This window comes from Oryx dammah, unplaced genomic scaffold, assembly GCF_014754425.2.
Source record: "Oryx dammah isolate SB20612 unplaced genomic scaffold, SCBI_Odam_1.1 HiC_scaffold_16, whole genome shotgun sequence".
NCBI lineage: Eukaryota > Metazoa > Chordata > Mammalia > Artiodactyla > Bovidae > Oryx > Oryx dammah.
In genome coordinates this window covers 27,611,789-27,629,244 of record NW_024070200.1, presented here as the reverse complement: position 1 = coordinate 27,629,244, position 17,456 = coordinate 27,611,789, and the positions used below count along the sequence as shown (strand labels likewise).

Here is a 17,456-nt window from a genome sequence, read left to right as displayed (position 1 = left end):
AACTCCAGCAGTATTTGTCCTTCTAGGTCTGAGATCTGCCCTATTTTTCTTACCAGTTTTCTCCCCTGGATACTTAACATTCAGATGTTAATAGAGTAGTATGGATTACGAGGGATCCTTAAGTCTGTTACACCTAGATCTTCGTGATCTCTAGTCTAAACACCGCTGTTTATACCACTCAGTGCTCTAGTCTTTTCAGCTGCAGAAGGCGCGGGTGCTATCTCTAGGAGGGGACAGCAAAAGCAGTAGGAATGTGCCTAGCTGATGACTCAGACCAGAGAAATGACTGCTAGAAACAGGGGTCCAGGAGCATCATTTATTGAGGCCATCTTCAGGCATTCATTCTGTAGGGTAGTGCTTGGCACTTGATTTCTTTTATCTGGAATGGAGCCCAAGGAAGTAATGAAAAGGGCGCAGCAACAACAAAAGGGAAGTGACTAAGGTGTTTTGAGACTTATTAAGATGGGTGTTACTCTCAAAGTGGAAGCCAGGTACCTGCTTTTCTGTTCCACCCCACCTGTTCCTGCTGGCGACCAGAGACAGAGTTACCTGTTCTGACTAGTCCCTAAAAGCAGAGGTAGACAGAGTTAGAGCTGACCTACTTTATAGTACCTGTGTTAAATAGCGTTAAATTTCTTGTAGGCAGAGGTCAAGCAGCCTACAGTCATTTTGCTTTAGGCTGAAAGATACACTGGGGGCTGACCTTAGTTAGGGTAGAAGCACTAAAAAGCAAGAAGGAAGATGAAAAACAAGTGTTGGGTAAAAATGCAGATTACTGGACCATATGCCTCGGACATTCTGAATCAGATTTTCTCTTTCTTTTTAAATAAACTTTAAAGCAGTTTTAAATTTATAGAGAAGTTGGGAAGATAGTAAAGAGTTGCCATATACCACACACCCTGTTTTGCTTGCTATTAATATGTTATTATATATTAGTATGGTACATTTCAACTAGGGAACCAAACTGATGCTTTATTCTTAACTAAAGTTCATACTGTATTCAGATTTCCTTAGTTTTTAAAGAAAATTTAACTCATTTTTGGCTGTGCTGGGTCTTCGTTGCTGTGTGCAGGGTCTTCGTTGCTGTGTGCTGGGTCTTCGTTGCTGTGTGCTGGCTCTTGATCTCGGGTTCAGTTGCCCCACAGCATGTGGAATCTTCTAGGACCAGGGATCGATCCTGTGTCCCCTGCATTGGCAAGTGGACTTCCAACCACTGGATGACCAGGGAAGTCCAGATTCCCTTAGTTTTTAACTAATGTCCCATTTCTGTTCTAGGATCCCATCCAGAATTTGTTATATTTTGACATCCTCCTTAGGCTCTTCCTAGTTCTGATAGTTTTTCAGACTTTCCTTGTTTTTGATAACTTTGGTGGCTTTGGAAAGTACTGGCCAGGTGTTTCATAAAATATTCTTCCATCTGGTTTTGTCTGATGCTTTCTCATAATTAGGCTGGGGTTATGGGTGTTTAGAAAGGAGACCACAAAGCTAAAGTGCCATTCTCACCGTATAGTGTCAGCAGTGTGTGTGCGCTCAGCTGCTCAGTCGCGTCCGACTCTGTGCGGCCCCGTGGGCTGTAGCCCGCCAGACCCCTCCCTCCATGGGATTCTCCAGGCAAGAATACTGGAGTGGGGTGCCATGCCCTTCTCCAGGGGATCTGCCCAACCCAAGGACTGAACCCAGGTCTCCAATATTTCAGGTGGAATCTTAATTGTCTGAGCCACCAGAGAAGCCCAAGAATACTGGAGTGGGTAGCCTGTCCCTTCTCCAGGGGACCTGCCTGACCCAGGAATCAAACCAGGGTCTTCTGCATTGCAGGCGGATTTTTACCAGCTGAACTACCAGGGAAGCCCGGTGTCAAGGGTACATATTATCAACATGACTTTTTATTATTGATATTCATTTTGATCACCTGGCTGAGGTAATTAATATTTTAAGGCTTCTCCAGTGTAAAGTTTATTCTTCTTTCCTTCCCCTCTTTTTTAAAGGAAATTACTACCTGCAGCCCACACTTAAGGGGTAGGGAGTTAGGCGTCACATAAATTATTTGGAATTCTTTTGCATGAGGGATTTGTCTATTTTTCACCGTTTATTTATTCAATAATTTATATTAGCATAGACTCATGGACATTTATTTTATATTATTCCTTCTTCCCATTGTGTTTTGATCATTTGTTTTTAGCATGTTATTACTTTCTGGCATGTGGGGGTAGGGGCACTCATTTTTTTCAATATGCTTTCCTTATGTTTCCAGGCACACTATGTGTAAGCAGATACTGACAGGGAAGAATTTCTTTCTTATGTTTGTGAGATCTTTTGAGTCACTTGGGGCCTAGCTAAAAATAAGAGTCTTGGGCCCTTTCTCTGAAGACTCTGATTTAGTGGTTCTAGGGTGAGCTCCAAAAATCTGGATTTTATAAGTTTTCTTCCAATGATTTGTAGGATCAAGCATGTTTGGTAAGCATTTAAGGAAATTTTAATTAAGACTTTTGAATAAGGCTTAATTTAGATAAGAGCTACAATCATGGCATTGAAAGAATAAACGCTTTACAGTTGGAGTTTCAAGTGTTTTCAGATGCACCCTGTCATTTGTTTCTCATTAAAATATGAAGGAAGAAGAACATTTTGTAAGTGAGAAGAGTGAACACCCAGATGGTAAGGTGGCTTTCCTGATTGCATAGTTGCATACACCACCTTACTGTAGTCAGTAGGCAGAAAAGAAAAGCAACAACAGAATGTGTCCTATTTTGGGAACCGAAATAGCATTACTAAGTAAAATAACTAAAAACATAGCTATTAGCCTTTTGATTTTTTGAACAGTAAAGATTTGTTTGTAATGTCTTTTCCTTCCATCATAGTAGACTGCGTTTACTTTGTATACTGAGCAACTACTTTCTGCTGAGAATAGCCTGGTCTCTTAACTTCTTTGTAACTAACTCCTTCTTTGAAACTTTGAGGGATAAATCTGTTATTTTTCTAGGGCTGCCATTACGAAGTACCAGAATCTTGTTTTAAACAGAAACTTACTCTCTCATAATTCTGAAAGCTAAAAGCCAAAGTCAAGGTGTTGACTGGTCATTTTCCCTCCAAAGCCTCTGGGGAAGGATGATCTTGCTTCTCTAACTTCTGGCAGGGCCAGGCATTTCTCCGTGGTGGCAGTGTAGCTCCAGGCTCTGCCTCCATCTTCACATGTGCATCTTCCCTCTGTGTCTTCCAGTGCCATTCTTCTCTTCTTACAAGGACACTAGTCAGATTGGATTAAGGTCCTACCCTACTGCAATGTGACCTCATCGTAACTATTTACATTTGCAATGACCCTGTTTTTCAAAGGTCACATTCTGAGGTAAAAGAGGTTAGTTCAGTTCAGTTCAGTCACTCAGTCTTGTCCGACTCTTTGCGACCCCATGAATCACAGCACGCCAGGCCTCCCTGTCCTACACCAACTCCCGGAGTTCACTCAAACTCACGTCCATCAAGTCAGTGATGCCATCCAGCCATCTCATCCTCTGTCGTCCCCTTCTCCTCTTGCCCCCAATCCCTCCCAGCATCAGAGTCTTTTCCAATGAGTCAACTCTTCGCATCAGGTTGCCAAAGTACTGGAGTTTCAGCTTTAGCATCATTCCTTCCAAAGAACACCCAGGACTGATCTCCTTTAGAATGGACTGGTTGGATCTCCTTGCAGTCCAAGGGACTCTCAAGAGTCTTCTCCAACACCACAGTTCAAAAGCATCAATTCTTTGGCACTCAATTTTCTTCACAGTCCAACTCTCACATCCATACATGACTACTGGAAAACCCATAGCCTTGACTAGATGGACCTTTGTTGGCAAAGTAATGTCTCTGCTTTTGAATATGCTGTCTAGGTTGGTCATCTTTCATCTTTCAGGATTTGAAATAGCTCAACTGGAATTCCATCACCTCCACCTGCTTTGTTCGTAGTGATGCTTTCTAAGGCCCACTTGACTTCACATTCCAGGATGTCTGGCTCTAGGTGAATGATCACACCATCGTGATTATCTTGGTCATGAAGCTCTTTTTTGTGCAGTTCTGTGTATTCTTGCCACCTCTTCTTAATATCTTCTGCTTCTGTTAGGTCCATATCATTTCTGTCCTTTATTGCATGAAATGTTCCCTTGGTATCTCTAATTTTCTTGAAGAGATCTCTAGTCTTTCCCATTCTGTTGTTTTCCTCTATTTCTTTGCATTGATCACTGAAGAAGGCTTTCTTATCTCTTCTTGCTATTCTTTGGAACTCTGCATTCAGATGCTTATATCTTTCCTTTTCTCCTTGGCTTTTCACTTCTCTTCTTTTCACAGCTATTTGTAAGGCCTCCCCAGACAGCCATTTTGCTTTTTTGCATTTCTTTTCCATGGGAATGGTCTTGATCCCTGTCTCCTGTACAATGTCATGAACCTCCATCCATTGTTCATCAGGCACTCTGTCTATCAGATCTAGTCCCTTAAATCTATTTCTCACTTCCACTGGATAATCATAAGGGATTTGATTTAGGTCATACCTGAATGGTCTAGTGGTTTTCCCCACTTTCTTCAATTTAAGTCTGAATTTTGCAATAAGGAGCTCATGATCTGAGCCACAGTCAGCTCCCGGTCTTGTTTTTGCTGACTGTGTAGAGCTTCTCCATCTTTGGCTGCAAAGAATATAATCAATCTGATTATATTCTGGTGACCAGCTAGTGATGTCTATGTGTAGAGTCTTCTCTTGTGTTGTTAGAAGAGGGTGTTTGCTATGACCAGTGTGTTTTTTTGGCAAAACTCTATTAGCCTTTGCCCTGCTTCATTCCGTATTTCAAGACCCAATTTGCCTGTTACTCCAGGTATTTCTTGACTTCCTACTTTTGCATTCCAGTCCCCTATAATGAAAAGGACATCTTTTTTGGCTGTTAGTTCTAAAAGGTCTTGTAGGTCTTTATAGAACTATTCAACTTCAGCTTCTTCAGCGTTACTGGTTGGGGCATAGACTTGGATTACTGTCATATTGAATGGTTTGCCTTTGAAATGAACAGGGATCATTCTGTCGTATTTGAGATTGCATCCAAGTACTGCATTTCGGATTCTTTGTTGACCATGATGGCTACTCCATTTCTTCTAAGGGATTCCTGCCTGCAGTAGTAGATATAATGGTCATCTGAGTTAAATTCACCCATTCCAGTCCATTTTAGTTAGCTGATTCCTAGAATGTTGATGTTCACTCTTGCCATCTCCTGTTTGACCACTTCCAATTTGCCTTGATTCATGGACCTAACATTCCAGGTTCCTATGCAATATTGTTCTTTACAGCATCGGACCTTGTTTCTATCACCAGTCACATCCACAGCTGGGTGTTGTTTTTGCTTTGGCTCCATCCCTTCATTCTTTCTGGAGTTATTTCTCCACTGATCTCCAGTAGCATATTGGTCACCTACCGACCTGGGGAGTTCCTCTTTCAGTATCCTACCATTTTGCCTTTTCATACTGTTCATGGGGTTCTCAAGGCAAGAATACTGAAGTGGTTTGCCATTCCCTTCCCCAGTGGACCACATTCTGTCAGGCTTCTCCACCATGACCCATCCATCTTGGGTCCTCTCCACCATGACCCACAGGGCATGGCTTAGTTGCACTGAGTTAGACAAGGCTGTGGTCCTAGTGTGATTAGATTGACTAGTTTTCTGTGAGTATGGTTTCAGTGTGTCTGCCCTCTGATGCCCTTTCCCAACACCTACTGTCTTACTTGGGTTTCTCTTACCTTGGACGTGGGGTATCTCTTCATGGTGGCTCCAGCAAAGTGCAGCCGCTGCTCCTTACCTTGGACGAGGGCTATCTCCTCACAGCCACCCCTCCTGACCTTGAATGTGGAGTGGCTCCTCTTGGCCCTCCTGCGCCCGCAGGAGGGGTTAAGACTACATCTATTTGAGAGACATAATACAGTCCATAACAAATTCACATACCACAGAATTCATCCTTTTAAAGTGCACCGTGATTTTTTTTTTAAACTACATTCTCCTGGTTGTACAACCAACACTACTGTCTAATTCCAGAACCTTTTCCACATTCCAGAAAGAAACCCCATACCCATTAGCAGTCACCTTCCCCTCTAGCCTCCTTTTACTGACAGCTGGTTGTCTACTTTCTGTTTTTATGGATTTGCCTGTTCATAATAATTCATATCAATGGGCATTGCATAAAATAGAATCATATGACAAGAGGCCTTTTATGTCTAGCTTTTTTTACTAAGCATACCATCTTCAAGTATCATCCGTTTTATAGCATGTATCAATACTTCATTCCTTTTATGGCTGAATAATTTTCCCTTGAATGGATATACCACTTTTGTTTATATATTTATCAGTTGATGGACACCTGGGTTGTTCCCACTTTTTGGTTACTATCAATAATTCTGCTGTGAATATTCATGTACAGGTTTGGTTTGTTTTTTTTTTTTTTCCAGTATTTATTTGGCCATACTGGGCCTTTGTTGCAGCATGCAGACTCTGAGTTGCAGCATGTGGGATCTAGTTCCCTGACAAGGGATTGATACCCAGGGCCCATGCATTGGGAGGGTGGAGTCTTAGCCACTGGACCACCAGGAAGTCCCCACATACAAGTTTTTGCATGAATGGACTTGCTGGGTCATATCGTTGTTTAACATTTTGAGAAACTACCAGTTTTCCAGAGCAGCTGCACTCATTCTCACCAGCAATCTAAGAAGGTTCTAATTCCTACCCATCCTCCTCAGCACTTGTTGTTGTCTTTTTGATCACACTCATCCTAGTGGAAATGAGGTGGTATCTTATTGTGGTTTTGCACTGCCCTCATGACTAAGGACACTGAGCATCTTTTCATGTGCATATTGGGCATTTGTATATCCATCTTCTTTGGAGAAATACCTGTTTAAATTCTTTGCCCATTTAAAAATTGAGATGACTTTTCATTGTCACATTTTTAGAGTTCTTTATATATGCTGGATGGTTTCTCTCTCTCTCTCTCTCTCTCTATATATATATATATATATATATATATATATATATACACACATATATATATATATATAAAATATAAATATGATTTGCAAAATTTTTCCTCCCATTCTGTGGGTTGTCTTTTCATTTTCTTGATGGTGTCCATTGACACATGAAGGTTCTTAATGTTGATGAATTCCAACTCACCTACCTTTTGTCAGTTGTGCTTTAGGTGTAATATATAAGAAACAGCTGAAAAGTAGGTACTTTAAAATGGTTAGAGAAAAGATGATTTTGAAACTTACATAATGAAACGTGCTAGACAGGTTTTCAAGGACAAGCATGGAAACTCAACCTTTTAAAATAGAATGAACTGTTTTAAATGGTTTAGATTTGTATTTGCCCAGAGACAGACCTTTTAGGTGATTTCTGGAAGTTCCAGTTCTATGTTAAGAACATATATAACCGAAGAAACACCTTAATATTGTAGAAAATTCTACAAAAAATTTTATACAAAATTGAGAAATCAGAATGTTCACCTAATTACTCTAAAGAGAATGCATTTGCAATGAAAACCTGTAGCAAATGGCAGAGTCACAATACAGCTGACTGGGGAATAGGAAGTACATGTTCTAACCACATCTCATCTGATATTGACTCATGACAGTCTGTTGACCACTGAAATAAAAGAATTTCCATAATTTAGCAAATCTATTTTTATGAAGCTTTTGTGTTTAAATGAAGGCCTAGATGATATGTTTCTAACCCTACTAGGGTTATGATATGTTTCTGACCCTACTAGAGAGAAAAGGGTAGGAGACAAGTTACTCTGGCAACTCAGGAAGCAGCAGGTACTTCTCCAGCATTTGATTAGAAACTACAAGGCCCAGAGCTTGGTTTAAGATCAGAAACAAGTAACCAGCAGAGAAACACCAGGGCTTCTACCTCATTGTCCAGCGGAGAACCTGTTCTAGTTGTAGATGCACTTTTCTTTTTCCCCCTTGAGGACATTTGTACTGACTTCAATAACAACACTAACAAAACCACTTTTGCTGCGCCACTAGCATGCTTTAAATCGCTTTAAAACATAACTCACTTGTTTTGTTCTTCCTTGGAATATTTTATTTTATAAAGCAGTCCACTCTTGGTGATATGTGTTTATATGCATACACACACACACTTACATATATTTGCTTATAAAGTTTTTTCCATCTAGATGATTTTTCAGAGAAGTGATTAAATTTTGATCCTAATATTTAAGCAAAACAGTGTCAACATTAGTTTTTCATTGGTAGCAATGACCTCTTATTTTCTTTAAAAATACAGTTAGACTCCTTTAAATGGCCAGAAATGATTCAACATTTTAACTTTATAGTTTGAGGTAGTATAGACTTTATTTCATAGATTGTCAGTTTTTTATTAACATGATAGTTTATTAGCTTGAGGGTTTAATTTCTTCCCTCAACATGCAAACTAATATTGTAATAAAAAGGGAATTTTTCTCTTCAGTATTACTGTTACAGAGTTCCCATAGCACTATGCTATCATCTCTTTTATAGCACTTATTTGTATCTTTTAAAGTGCCTTAATAATCCCTTTAGGTTGTTGGTGGAATTTTCTTTTATAGAAATTTTGCTTTAGTTGCTCCATTAATAAAAATATGGTATCCCCAAGGTTTCTTTTTAAGAATTTCCATGATAAGCTTTTAAACATTGGATATATAGAATGAGATTATTTGTTTTTCAGTTGCTAAGTCATGTCTGACTGTTTCTAACCCTATGGATAGCAACATGCCAGGCTCCTCGGTCCTCCGCTATTCCCTGGAGTTTGCTCAAATTCATGTCCAATAAGTTGGGATGATATCTAACCATCTGATCCTCTGCTGCCTGTATCTCCTCCTGCCATCAATCTTTCCCAGCGTCAGGGTCTTTTCCAGTGAATCAGCTATTCCCATTGGGTGGCCAAAGTATTGGAGTTTCAGTTTCAGCATCAATCCTTCCACTGGATATTTAGGGTTGATTTCCTTTAGGATTGACTGGCATGATCTCCTTACAGTCAAAGGGATTCTCAAGAGTCTCCTTCAGGACCACAATTCAAAAGCATCATTAGTGCTCAGCCTTCTCTGTAGTCTGACTCTCATATCCGTATGTGACTACTGGAAAAACCATAGCTTTGACTAAACAGACCTTTGTTGGCAAAGTGACGTCTGTACTTTTTTAACATGCTGTCTAACTTGTCATAGTTTTTCTTCCAAGTAGCGTCTTTTAATTTCATGGCTGCAGTCACCATCTGCAGTGATGATAGGCCAATAAAACAAAACCTGTTACTGCTTCCACTTTTTCCCCTTCTATTCCAGATGTATTATCTTAAGTTTTTTAAAGCTGAATTTCAAGCTAGCTTTAAAGAGGAGACTCTTTGACCTTCATCAAGAAGATCTTTAGTTTCTCTTCACTTTCTGCCCTTAGATTAGTATCATTTGCATATCTGAGGTTGTTGACGTTTCTCCTGGCAATCTTGATTCCAGCTTGTGATTCATCCAGCCCTGCATTTCACATGATGTACTCTGCATAAAAGTTAAATTAGCAGGGTGACAATATACAGTCTTATTATACTTCTTTCCTAATTTTGAACCAGTCAGTTGTTCCATGTTGGGTTCTAAATGTTGCTTCTTGAAACAAAACTTTCAAACCCACATACAGGCTTCTCGGGAGACAGGTCAGGTAGTCCGGTACTCCCATCTCTTGAAGAATTTTCCAGTTTGTTGGGATCCACAAAGTCAGAGGCTTTAGTAAAGCAGAAGTTAGTGTTTTTCTCAAACTCCCCTTCTCCATGATCCAATGAATTTTGGTAATTTTGATCTCTGGTTCCTCTGCCTCTTCAAAACCTAGCCTATACATCTGGAAGTTCTCAGTTCACATATGCTGAAGTCTAGCTTCAAAGATTTTGAGCATAACCTTGCTAGCATGTGAAATGAGCACAACTGTATGATAGTTTGAACATTCTTTGGCATTCCCCTTCTTTGGGATTGGAATGAAAACTAACCTTTTCCAGTCCTGTGGCCACTGTTGAGTTTTCCATATTTGCTGACATATTGAGTGCAGCACTTTAACAGTATCATCTTTTAGGATTTGAAGTAGCTCAGCTAGAATTCCATCACTTCCACTAGCTTTGTTCATAGTAATGTTTCCTAAGGTCCATTTGGCTCTAGGTGAGTGACCACACCATCATGGTTATCCAGGTCGTTAAGCCTTTTATGTATAGTTCTTTCTGCCCTTAGAAAAACATAAAGCTCAAGGCAAATATTGTATCACTTTGTTTCAAGCCAAGTCACTTATCAATAGATTTAATTTGTAAAGTTGTTAATTAAGGGGCAACTGCTTTATCACTAGAGACTTATTAAAATAAAACAGATGTAAAGATTTTTTGATGTGTTTCTCAATTTTAAGTTTCACCTTTGAACAAGTCAGAACTTATATCAGTATCTAATTGTATAATTATTATTCCCATGGAAATTGTAGAGGTCACAAACTTCTCCCACTTTTTCCTGTTGTTTTAGCCATAAAACTTTTGGTGGCAATTTGGAGAAATATTCAATGAAAGTATCTTCAACAAACAGTGAGGAAAGCTCTGGAGGGAATGTGGAACACTGAAAGGTAGGTTCAAACCTCAGCCATTAAGCCTCTTACCTTCTTTATCAGTAAGGATATCTTTAACTAATTCAGTATTGTATTAAAGAGGGAATTCCCTGCAGTCCAGTGGTTAGGACTTGCTTCCACTGCTGGGGGCCTAGGTTCAGTGCTTGGTCAGGGAACCAAGATCCTACAAGCTTCAGGGTAAGGAAAAGAAAAAAATCCCAAACAACCCAATATTGTATTAAATAAGATGATACATTGCAAAGAAAAAGGTAACAGAATAGTGCCTAACTCAAAGTTCTTAATTCTGTGACATTGGACATGATATTTTTTTATAACTACTGATATTTGTATATCACCTTTAATCCAGATAATTCAAAATGCCAGGTCGCTAAATTATGAGCAGAAACCTTAATGTTTACAAACACAGTAAATGAAACAAAGCACAAAACAATATAAAAGAAACAAAGTTTTATCCTGAGAATATCCCAGTCTAGCATTTGCCTTGCTAAGGAATACATTTCTGAGTTCAAATTCATCCTGTATCAATGCAGTTCAACAGTTTTTTTTTGTTTTCTTTTATTTTACAATACTGTATTGGTTTTGCCATACATCAACATGAATCCGCCACGGGTGTACATGAGTTCCCAATCCTCAATCACCTTCCCACCTCCCTCCCCATACCATCCCTTTGGGTCATCCCAGTGCACCAGCCCCAAGCATCCTGTATCCTGCATCGAACCTAGACTGGTGATTCATTTCTTACATATTATACATGTTTCAATGCCATCTCCCAAATCATCCCACCCTCTCCCTCTCCCACAGAGTCCAAAAGTCTGTTCTATACATCTGTGTCTCTTTTGCTGTCTCACATACAGGGTTATTGTTACCATCTTTCTAAATTCCATATATATGTGTTAGTATACTGTATTGGCGTTTTTCTTTCTGGCTTCACTCTGTATAATCGGCTCCAGTTTCATCCACCTCATTAGAACTGATTCAAATGAGAGAGACACGTGTACCCCAATGTTCATTGCAGCACTGTTTATAATAGCCAGGACATGGAAGCAACCTAGATGTCCATCAGCAGATGAATGGATAAGGAAGCTGTGGTACATATACACAATGGACTATTACTCAGCCATTAAAAAGTTCAACAGTTTTTAAGTGTCTAGTTGATGTCACACAGGCAGTTATAGAAGACAAAATTTCTCACTTTCAGGAGGTACAGTCTAAAAGGGAAATATTAAAATGTAATGTGATGTTCAATGCATGGAAGAATAAAGTACTGTAGGAACACAGATGAAGAAGCAGTTATAGTTGCTTGGTCTGAGGGGAAGGTAAGAAGCCTTAAGGAGTTATTTAGGGAAAGTGACATTTAAACCAGATCTAAAAGGAGTGGAAGTCAGCCAGAAAGAACAGGCAGAGAAGGCATTCAGGTGAAGGAAACAGTAAGTATACAAATTCATAGAGACAATTAGGAAGACAAAGAATGCAAACCATTGCAGAGAACGTGCCCAAACAGGACTCTGCAGAGAAAATAGGCTAAGTTTTAGAGAAAATATTATTTGCTCCACAGAAATGATTTTCGGGACTCTTTAACCAGCCATCTTTTGTGGGTAAAATAATTTCACATACAAGAATGATAAAGAAAATTAGCTTTATTTATGTAAATTAGAAAAATTGATTGTAGTGTTAGAATTTGTCAAATGTTTTCATTCTGAACAATTTACAAGTGTATTTATATACAAACATAATAAAATAGAGTACATCACATTGCTTTTGCTTGACTCCTAGTGTCTCTCCATTCTGAACATGCCCCTCTCACTTCGGGTTTTAATTTTTAATGGGGAAGTGCTTTGTTTTGACACAGTGTTTAATTCACACAGGATAACACTGAAGTGGAAGGAGAGTCAATGATCATCAACAATTAAAAAATACTTTTCAACCAAAATGACTTCATCATCAGATTTTTCTATTAAAATATGTTTCATGTTAAAAAAACATACTTTTATTCATTGATGATCTAAATTTATACTAAATTTAACATTTATAGAAACCCATAGTTAATTAAAATATAGATATGAATTATATTAAATGCACTGGTATGAATGTCTGCCACAAATGAAAATGAAGAAAACTGTTAGGAACAGAGGTAAAAGAAGATCCATGGGAGAAACTGAAATGCTCTGGTTATATTTAAAATGATTAAAATGTCAATTTTCCAAACTCAATACAAATAAAACCAATAGATCATAAAATGTCATGATATTTATAGATCTCGAACCTTAAGTTACACTGTAGGACTGTAATTAATTTGTACTATTATATATATATTAGATACTTCTAAGCCAAGTTTCCTAAATAGCTTTCCAGTCACTTACATTGTTTGAGAACTCCAAGAAAGTTTAATACAATTACTGAATAAAGCAGAGTTTTAAATTAGCAATTGGGATACAATATAAATGCAGATAATTTAGAGTCAAATCTATATCTGTAAATGTATTAAGTATACCATATATATATGGACTGTTAGAAGAAATAAATTTTGTTTTTAAAGCAGTGGTTGGTTTTCTAAGTTTAGTTCTTTAGCATTTTATTGACATTATCCTGGCAAGAATTCTGACTGAGCTCTGTGGTTTTATTATATGAAAGAAAAAAAAAAAAAACCCCATGAAAAGTAAGTTGGCTGTGACTTTCCAAAGTAAGCTATTTAAATTAAAATAAATAGCCAGACCTCAAGTGCACTTGTGTCTAAAATGTCACTTTTGCCCCCAAAGTGAAGGAAATGATCAAGTATTATGTTAAGGTGCTTACTAGTTTAAAAAAAAAAAATCAGAGGAAGTTGGTCTTTAACTGGATGCTTGAACTCTTCCCAGAGTTCTTAGTATGTTTAGATGTTGGTGTCTTGACTTTGACAGTTTCTTGATTGCCCTTTATAGCAGCTTCAAGGCGGGCTTTCAAGGCTGGAGAAGAAGCCATTACACTTTTGAAGACCGATGAGTACTGAGGCCCAATCTGCATGAGATTTTGCAAAGCAAAGTCATGGAGATTTCTCATTACGGAAGTTGCTGATCCCAGGGCATTCTCGTCCAAAACGAAGGAGATGAGGATGGGCAGAAGACAGGCCACGAGCTGAGAGCCTGCAAAAGACACAGACCATGTAAGCGCTGGCTCCAGGGATGCAAATGTTCCATGCACACTTGACAGGAACCTATTTCCCCAGCCTGAAGGGAAGCAGTTCTTCCAATCTCTTCTCCCAGACCGATACTAAATAATATCAATACTTGGGGTTAACATCAACATCTGCCTCTCCCCAAGTGTGAAAATACAATATTAAGTGACTAGAGGGAGAAGGAAATGGCAACCCACTCCAGTGTTGTTGCCTGGAGAATCCCAGGGACGGGGGAGCCTGGTGGGCTGCCGTCTGTGGGGTCGCACAGAGTCGGACACGACTGAAGCGACTTAGCAGCAGCAGAGGGATGTTTTATAGTTTAAAGAACATTCAAGTTCTGGCTCTGTTCGTATGCATTCAGTGCTAGCACTTACGGTGCTGTTCCTCAGCCACGGCCACCAGTGCTTCCAAGACCTTTATGCCTTCTTGAAAGATCTGAAGCTCAGCAGTGTCTTCAGGTTTTCTCCTGTCTATTTCCTGCAACTTTTCCACGATAGAGGATACTAAAGAGTAAATGTATGGATAGGAAACAGCTGGATTCGGATACTGAAAAATGGAAAGGAGGAGCTGATAGGTCTTGATTTGTACCTAATCAGATAAGAGACAAAAAAAGTATAAACCATAAATACAAATTTACATTTACATTAAAATATAAGTTTTAATTAAATTTTTTAAAGTTTAAAAATGTAAAGGAAAATATTTTCCTCCACCCCCACCCCCAAACTTAAACTTATTTCTATTTTATCTTCAATTCTGGAGGTCCAAACACTAAATTCAAGCTTGCATGCTAAAAGTGGTTGTGACAGCTTGGAGTGGGAATAAAGTAGTTAATTTTTCTTTTTTTGACTAGTTTCTAGTTTCCCCCTTTATGTGTCTCTCTGTAATATATATATTAGAAAAAAAACTTTGAAAAACATTTTGGAGATTTTGGAAAACGTTTTAGATGAAGAATCACATGTATTTGATGCAATGAAGGTGTTAGGGAACTGTGTCTAGACTGTATTAATTATACGTCACCACATATCAGAGGCATGACTTTGAGACTGCTACATAAAGCTCCTATTAGGACAGAGGAAATAAACAGGACAGAAGAATAAAAGATGACTATACATCAGATATACAAATAATCCCTTATTTAATTCACTGTGATGATATCTGAATGATTGTTTTGTTTTGTTTTTCTGAGAGAAAACCTGGTTCCTAAATTTTAGGAGTTTATCTATTTGTAATCATGTGCTACAAACTTATTCTGTAGCACCTAAAAACACAGGAAGTTAACCAAGGGAATAAAAGGATCAGAAAGGAATGGGATTAATTTGTATGTGCTGTTTTTGAAATTGGTCTCATTATTTTACAATCACATACTGAAGGCATAAGCTAAAGTCTTCCTTTCCCTTCTGAAAGAAAACCCACTGAAGTTCTAGCAACGTATCAATTTTAAGATGCCCCTATTTTCAAATTTAGTTGGTAATATTTTTAATCTTTTCTTTATCTTTCTCTAACTAACTACATTCTATCCTCAGGGCCAAAAAACAAGACCATTATTATTTGACTTTAACCTAAGAATATGAATTAATCCAAACCTAAAAATAGAAACTTTAGTCTGGTACTTTTTGTTGGAACCAACAAAATCACAAAGAAAAGTTTTTAAAAGCCTAAACGTATTCCTATTATAAACATCTGTCTTCTAAGGACACTTACCATAGGATCTTTTATCTCAAGAGTGGCCTTAAATTTCTCAATACAGCGCTTCTGAAGGCATGGGATCGTAGTTACTTCTGGACTTGTAGACAAAATAAATACTGTGACAGCGGTAAGCAGACTGACTTCATCAAGTTCTTGGTGTGTTCCATCTACTAAGGAGAAGTAATCTATGAAAAACAGATCCTGATACTGTCATATTTACTGTCTTATATATCTGTGAAACTTTCTCCAGTTTGGTAGTAACAATTTCTTTTGGGCACCAATGGGTTACAGACAATAAATAGTGACTTACTAAGAATCCTGGCAAATGATATAGCTTCAAAATGCACATTTTAAGTAATTCTAGAGTCAAGAATTACCAAAGTAATTATAAAGAGATCAGTAAATACATATATACATTTCCTAGATATATGCATTTATTAGTTGTGTGACCTTGGATATTTAACCCTGTCTTCAGTTTTCTCATCTGGAAAATGAGAGTAATAGTATTTAAGTTTATAAATTAAATGAGTTAATTCTCATTTGGCATTCAGAATAGTATGTTGTACATAAATGCTCAAAATAAATTAACTATTATTATTTTTATTGGGGAGAAATAGGTGCTTGGACAATTGTCTTTTCTTTGCTAAGTTTAAAGTATTCATATTTTGATAATATATGTGTCAAATGAAAATAACTTGGCATTTTGTTATATATCCTATTTCTTAAGAGTACAGAAAAATGTGAAAATCTGTGTGTGTCACAGTTTTCTACCAGATGTAATTTACCTTCATTTTCCAAAGTCATACTCTCATTAAATAATAAACCTACTGTGGAAAATCAATGTTATTTGAAAAGGCGTGGCAAATTCATTAAATTGTGTAAGAATGGATCGCTACTTAGGAAGAAATTAGATATACATACTCTTTGGTAACATTCACTCATCAAATACTGAAGAAACTTTTTATGTGCCAGCATTCTTTTTGGCCCTAGGAATACAATTTACAGAGAAGATGTACTATATGCCAGGAAGTAAATAAAGGATTTAATTTCAACTAGTCACAAGGTCTGTGGCAACCAGGAGTTGCTACACTGGGCAGTCAGAGGAAGGTTTGAGGAAATACTTGAATTGACACTTGTGACATGGCAGCAATGAAGGCAAAATATTATAGATGGGAAGGAGATATATTTATAAGAATAATCTAGATAATTTTAAGGTAAAATAGGTGCAAGGCCAACATTTAAAATTATGAAAGCATTACTATAAGCACTTTATATTTAATCCTCACAGTAACATCATGAGGAAGGTATTCCTCATTTCCCCCATTTTATGGACAAGAAGCTGAGGAACAGAAATTAAGTAATTTGCCAAAATCAGTTATTAGTGAAGTGTTGAGTTTGATTCCAGAGAATATACTGGTATTTACAGTGCCACAGTGTTTCCCATACAGCCAAGTTATTTTTAGTCATTTACAATGACTTGAAACTACAAGAGCTAGTCTATGTAGTATAAAAATCTCTTTTTATTCTTCGTAAATAATGCTCTCCTGGGTTCCTCTTGCTCTTTCTTCTAAAATTTCCTTATTCTGCCACTCATGCCCCATTCCCTTATGTGCTTAGTCTCTCAGTCATGTCCAACTCTGTGACCCCATGGAGGGTAGCCCGCCAGGCTCTTCTGTCCATGGGATTCTCCAGGCAAGAATATTGGAGTGGGTTGCCACGCACTTCTCCAGGGGATTTTCCCAACTCAAGGACTGAACCCAGGTCTTCCACATTGCAGGCGGATTCTTTACCATCTGAGCCACCAGGGAAGCCCAAGAATACTGGAGTGGGTAGCCTATCCCTTCTCCAGGGGATCTTCCCGATACAGGAATAGAAGTGAGGTCTCATGTATTGCAGGCAGATTCTTACTAGCTGAGCTACCAGGGAAGCCCAATGTTCCTCTTAATTCTCTTTTACCTACAATAAGAGGCAAGTTTCCCTTAACATTAGCTCTATGTGGTAAGGAATTGA

At 38.2% G+C, this 17,456-nt stretch overlaps 1 protein-coding gene and 1 long non-coding RNA gene across 8 annotated transcripts in view; one reads left to right on the top strand and one right to left on the bottom strand.

Annotated features, from left to right (window-relative positions):
• Positions 1-17,456, top strand: part of LOC120875402 — an 82,937-nt gene that overhangs the window by 48,394 nt on the left and 17,087 nt on the right. The window contains exon 4 of the long non-coding RNA XR_005723950.1: positions 10,510-10,606. This is a non-coding gene — a long non-coding RNA (uncharacterized LOC120875402). The remainder of the gene's footprint in view (positions 1-10,509; positions 10,607-17,456) is intronic.
• HEATR5A (HEAT repeat containing 5A) overlaps positions 12,229-17,456 on the bottom strand; it is a 97,830-nt gene continuing 92,602 nt past the window's right edge. For 6 of the 7 annotated variants that reach the window (XM_040257161.1, XM_040257168.1, XM_040257162.1 and 3 more), the window contains 3 exons: positions 15,462-15,616; positions 14,135-14,348; positions 12,229-13,728 (listed from right to left, as the gene is read on the bottom strand). In XM_040257161.1, the coding sequence (XP_040113095.1) occupies positions 13,421-13,728; positions 14,135-14,348; positions 15,462-15,616 (677 nt within the window). In that variant the 3' untranslated portion in view covers positions 12,229-13,420. The remainder of the gene's footprint in view (positions 13,729-14,134; positions 14,349-15,461; positions 15,617-17,456) is intronic. The other variant, XM_040257165.1, reaches the window with a different exon arrangement.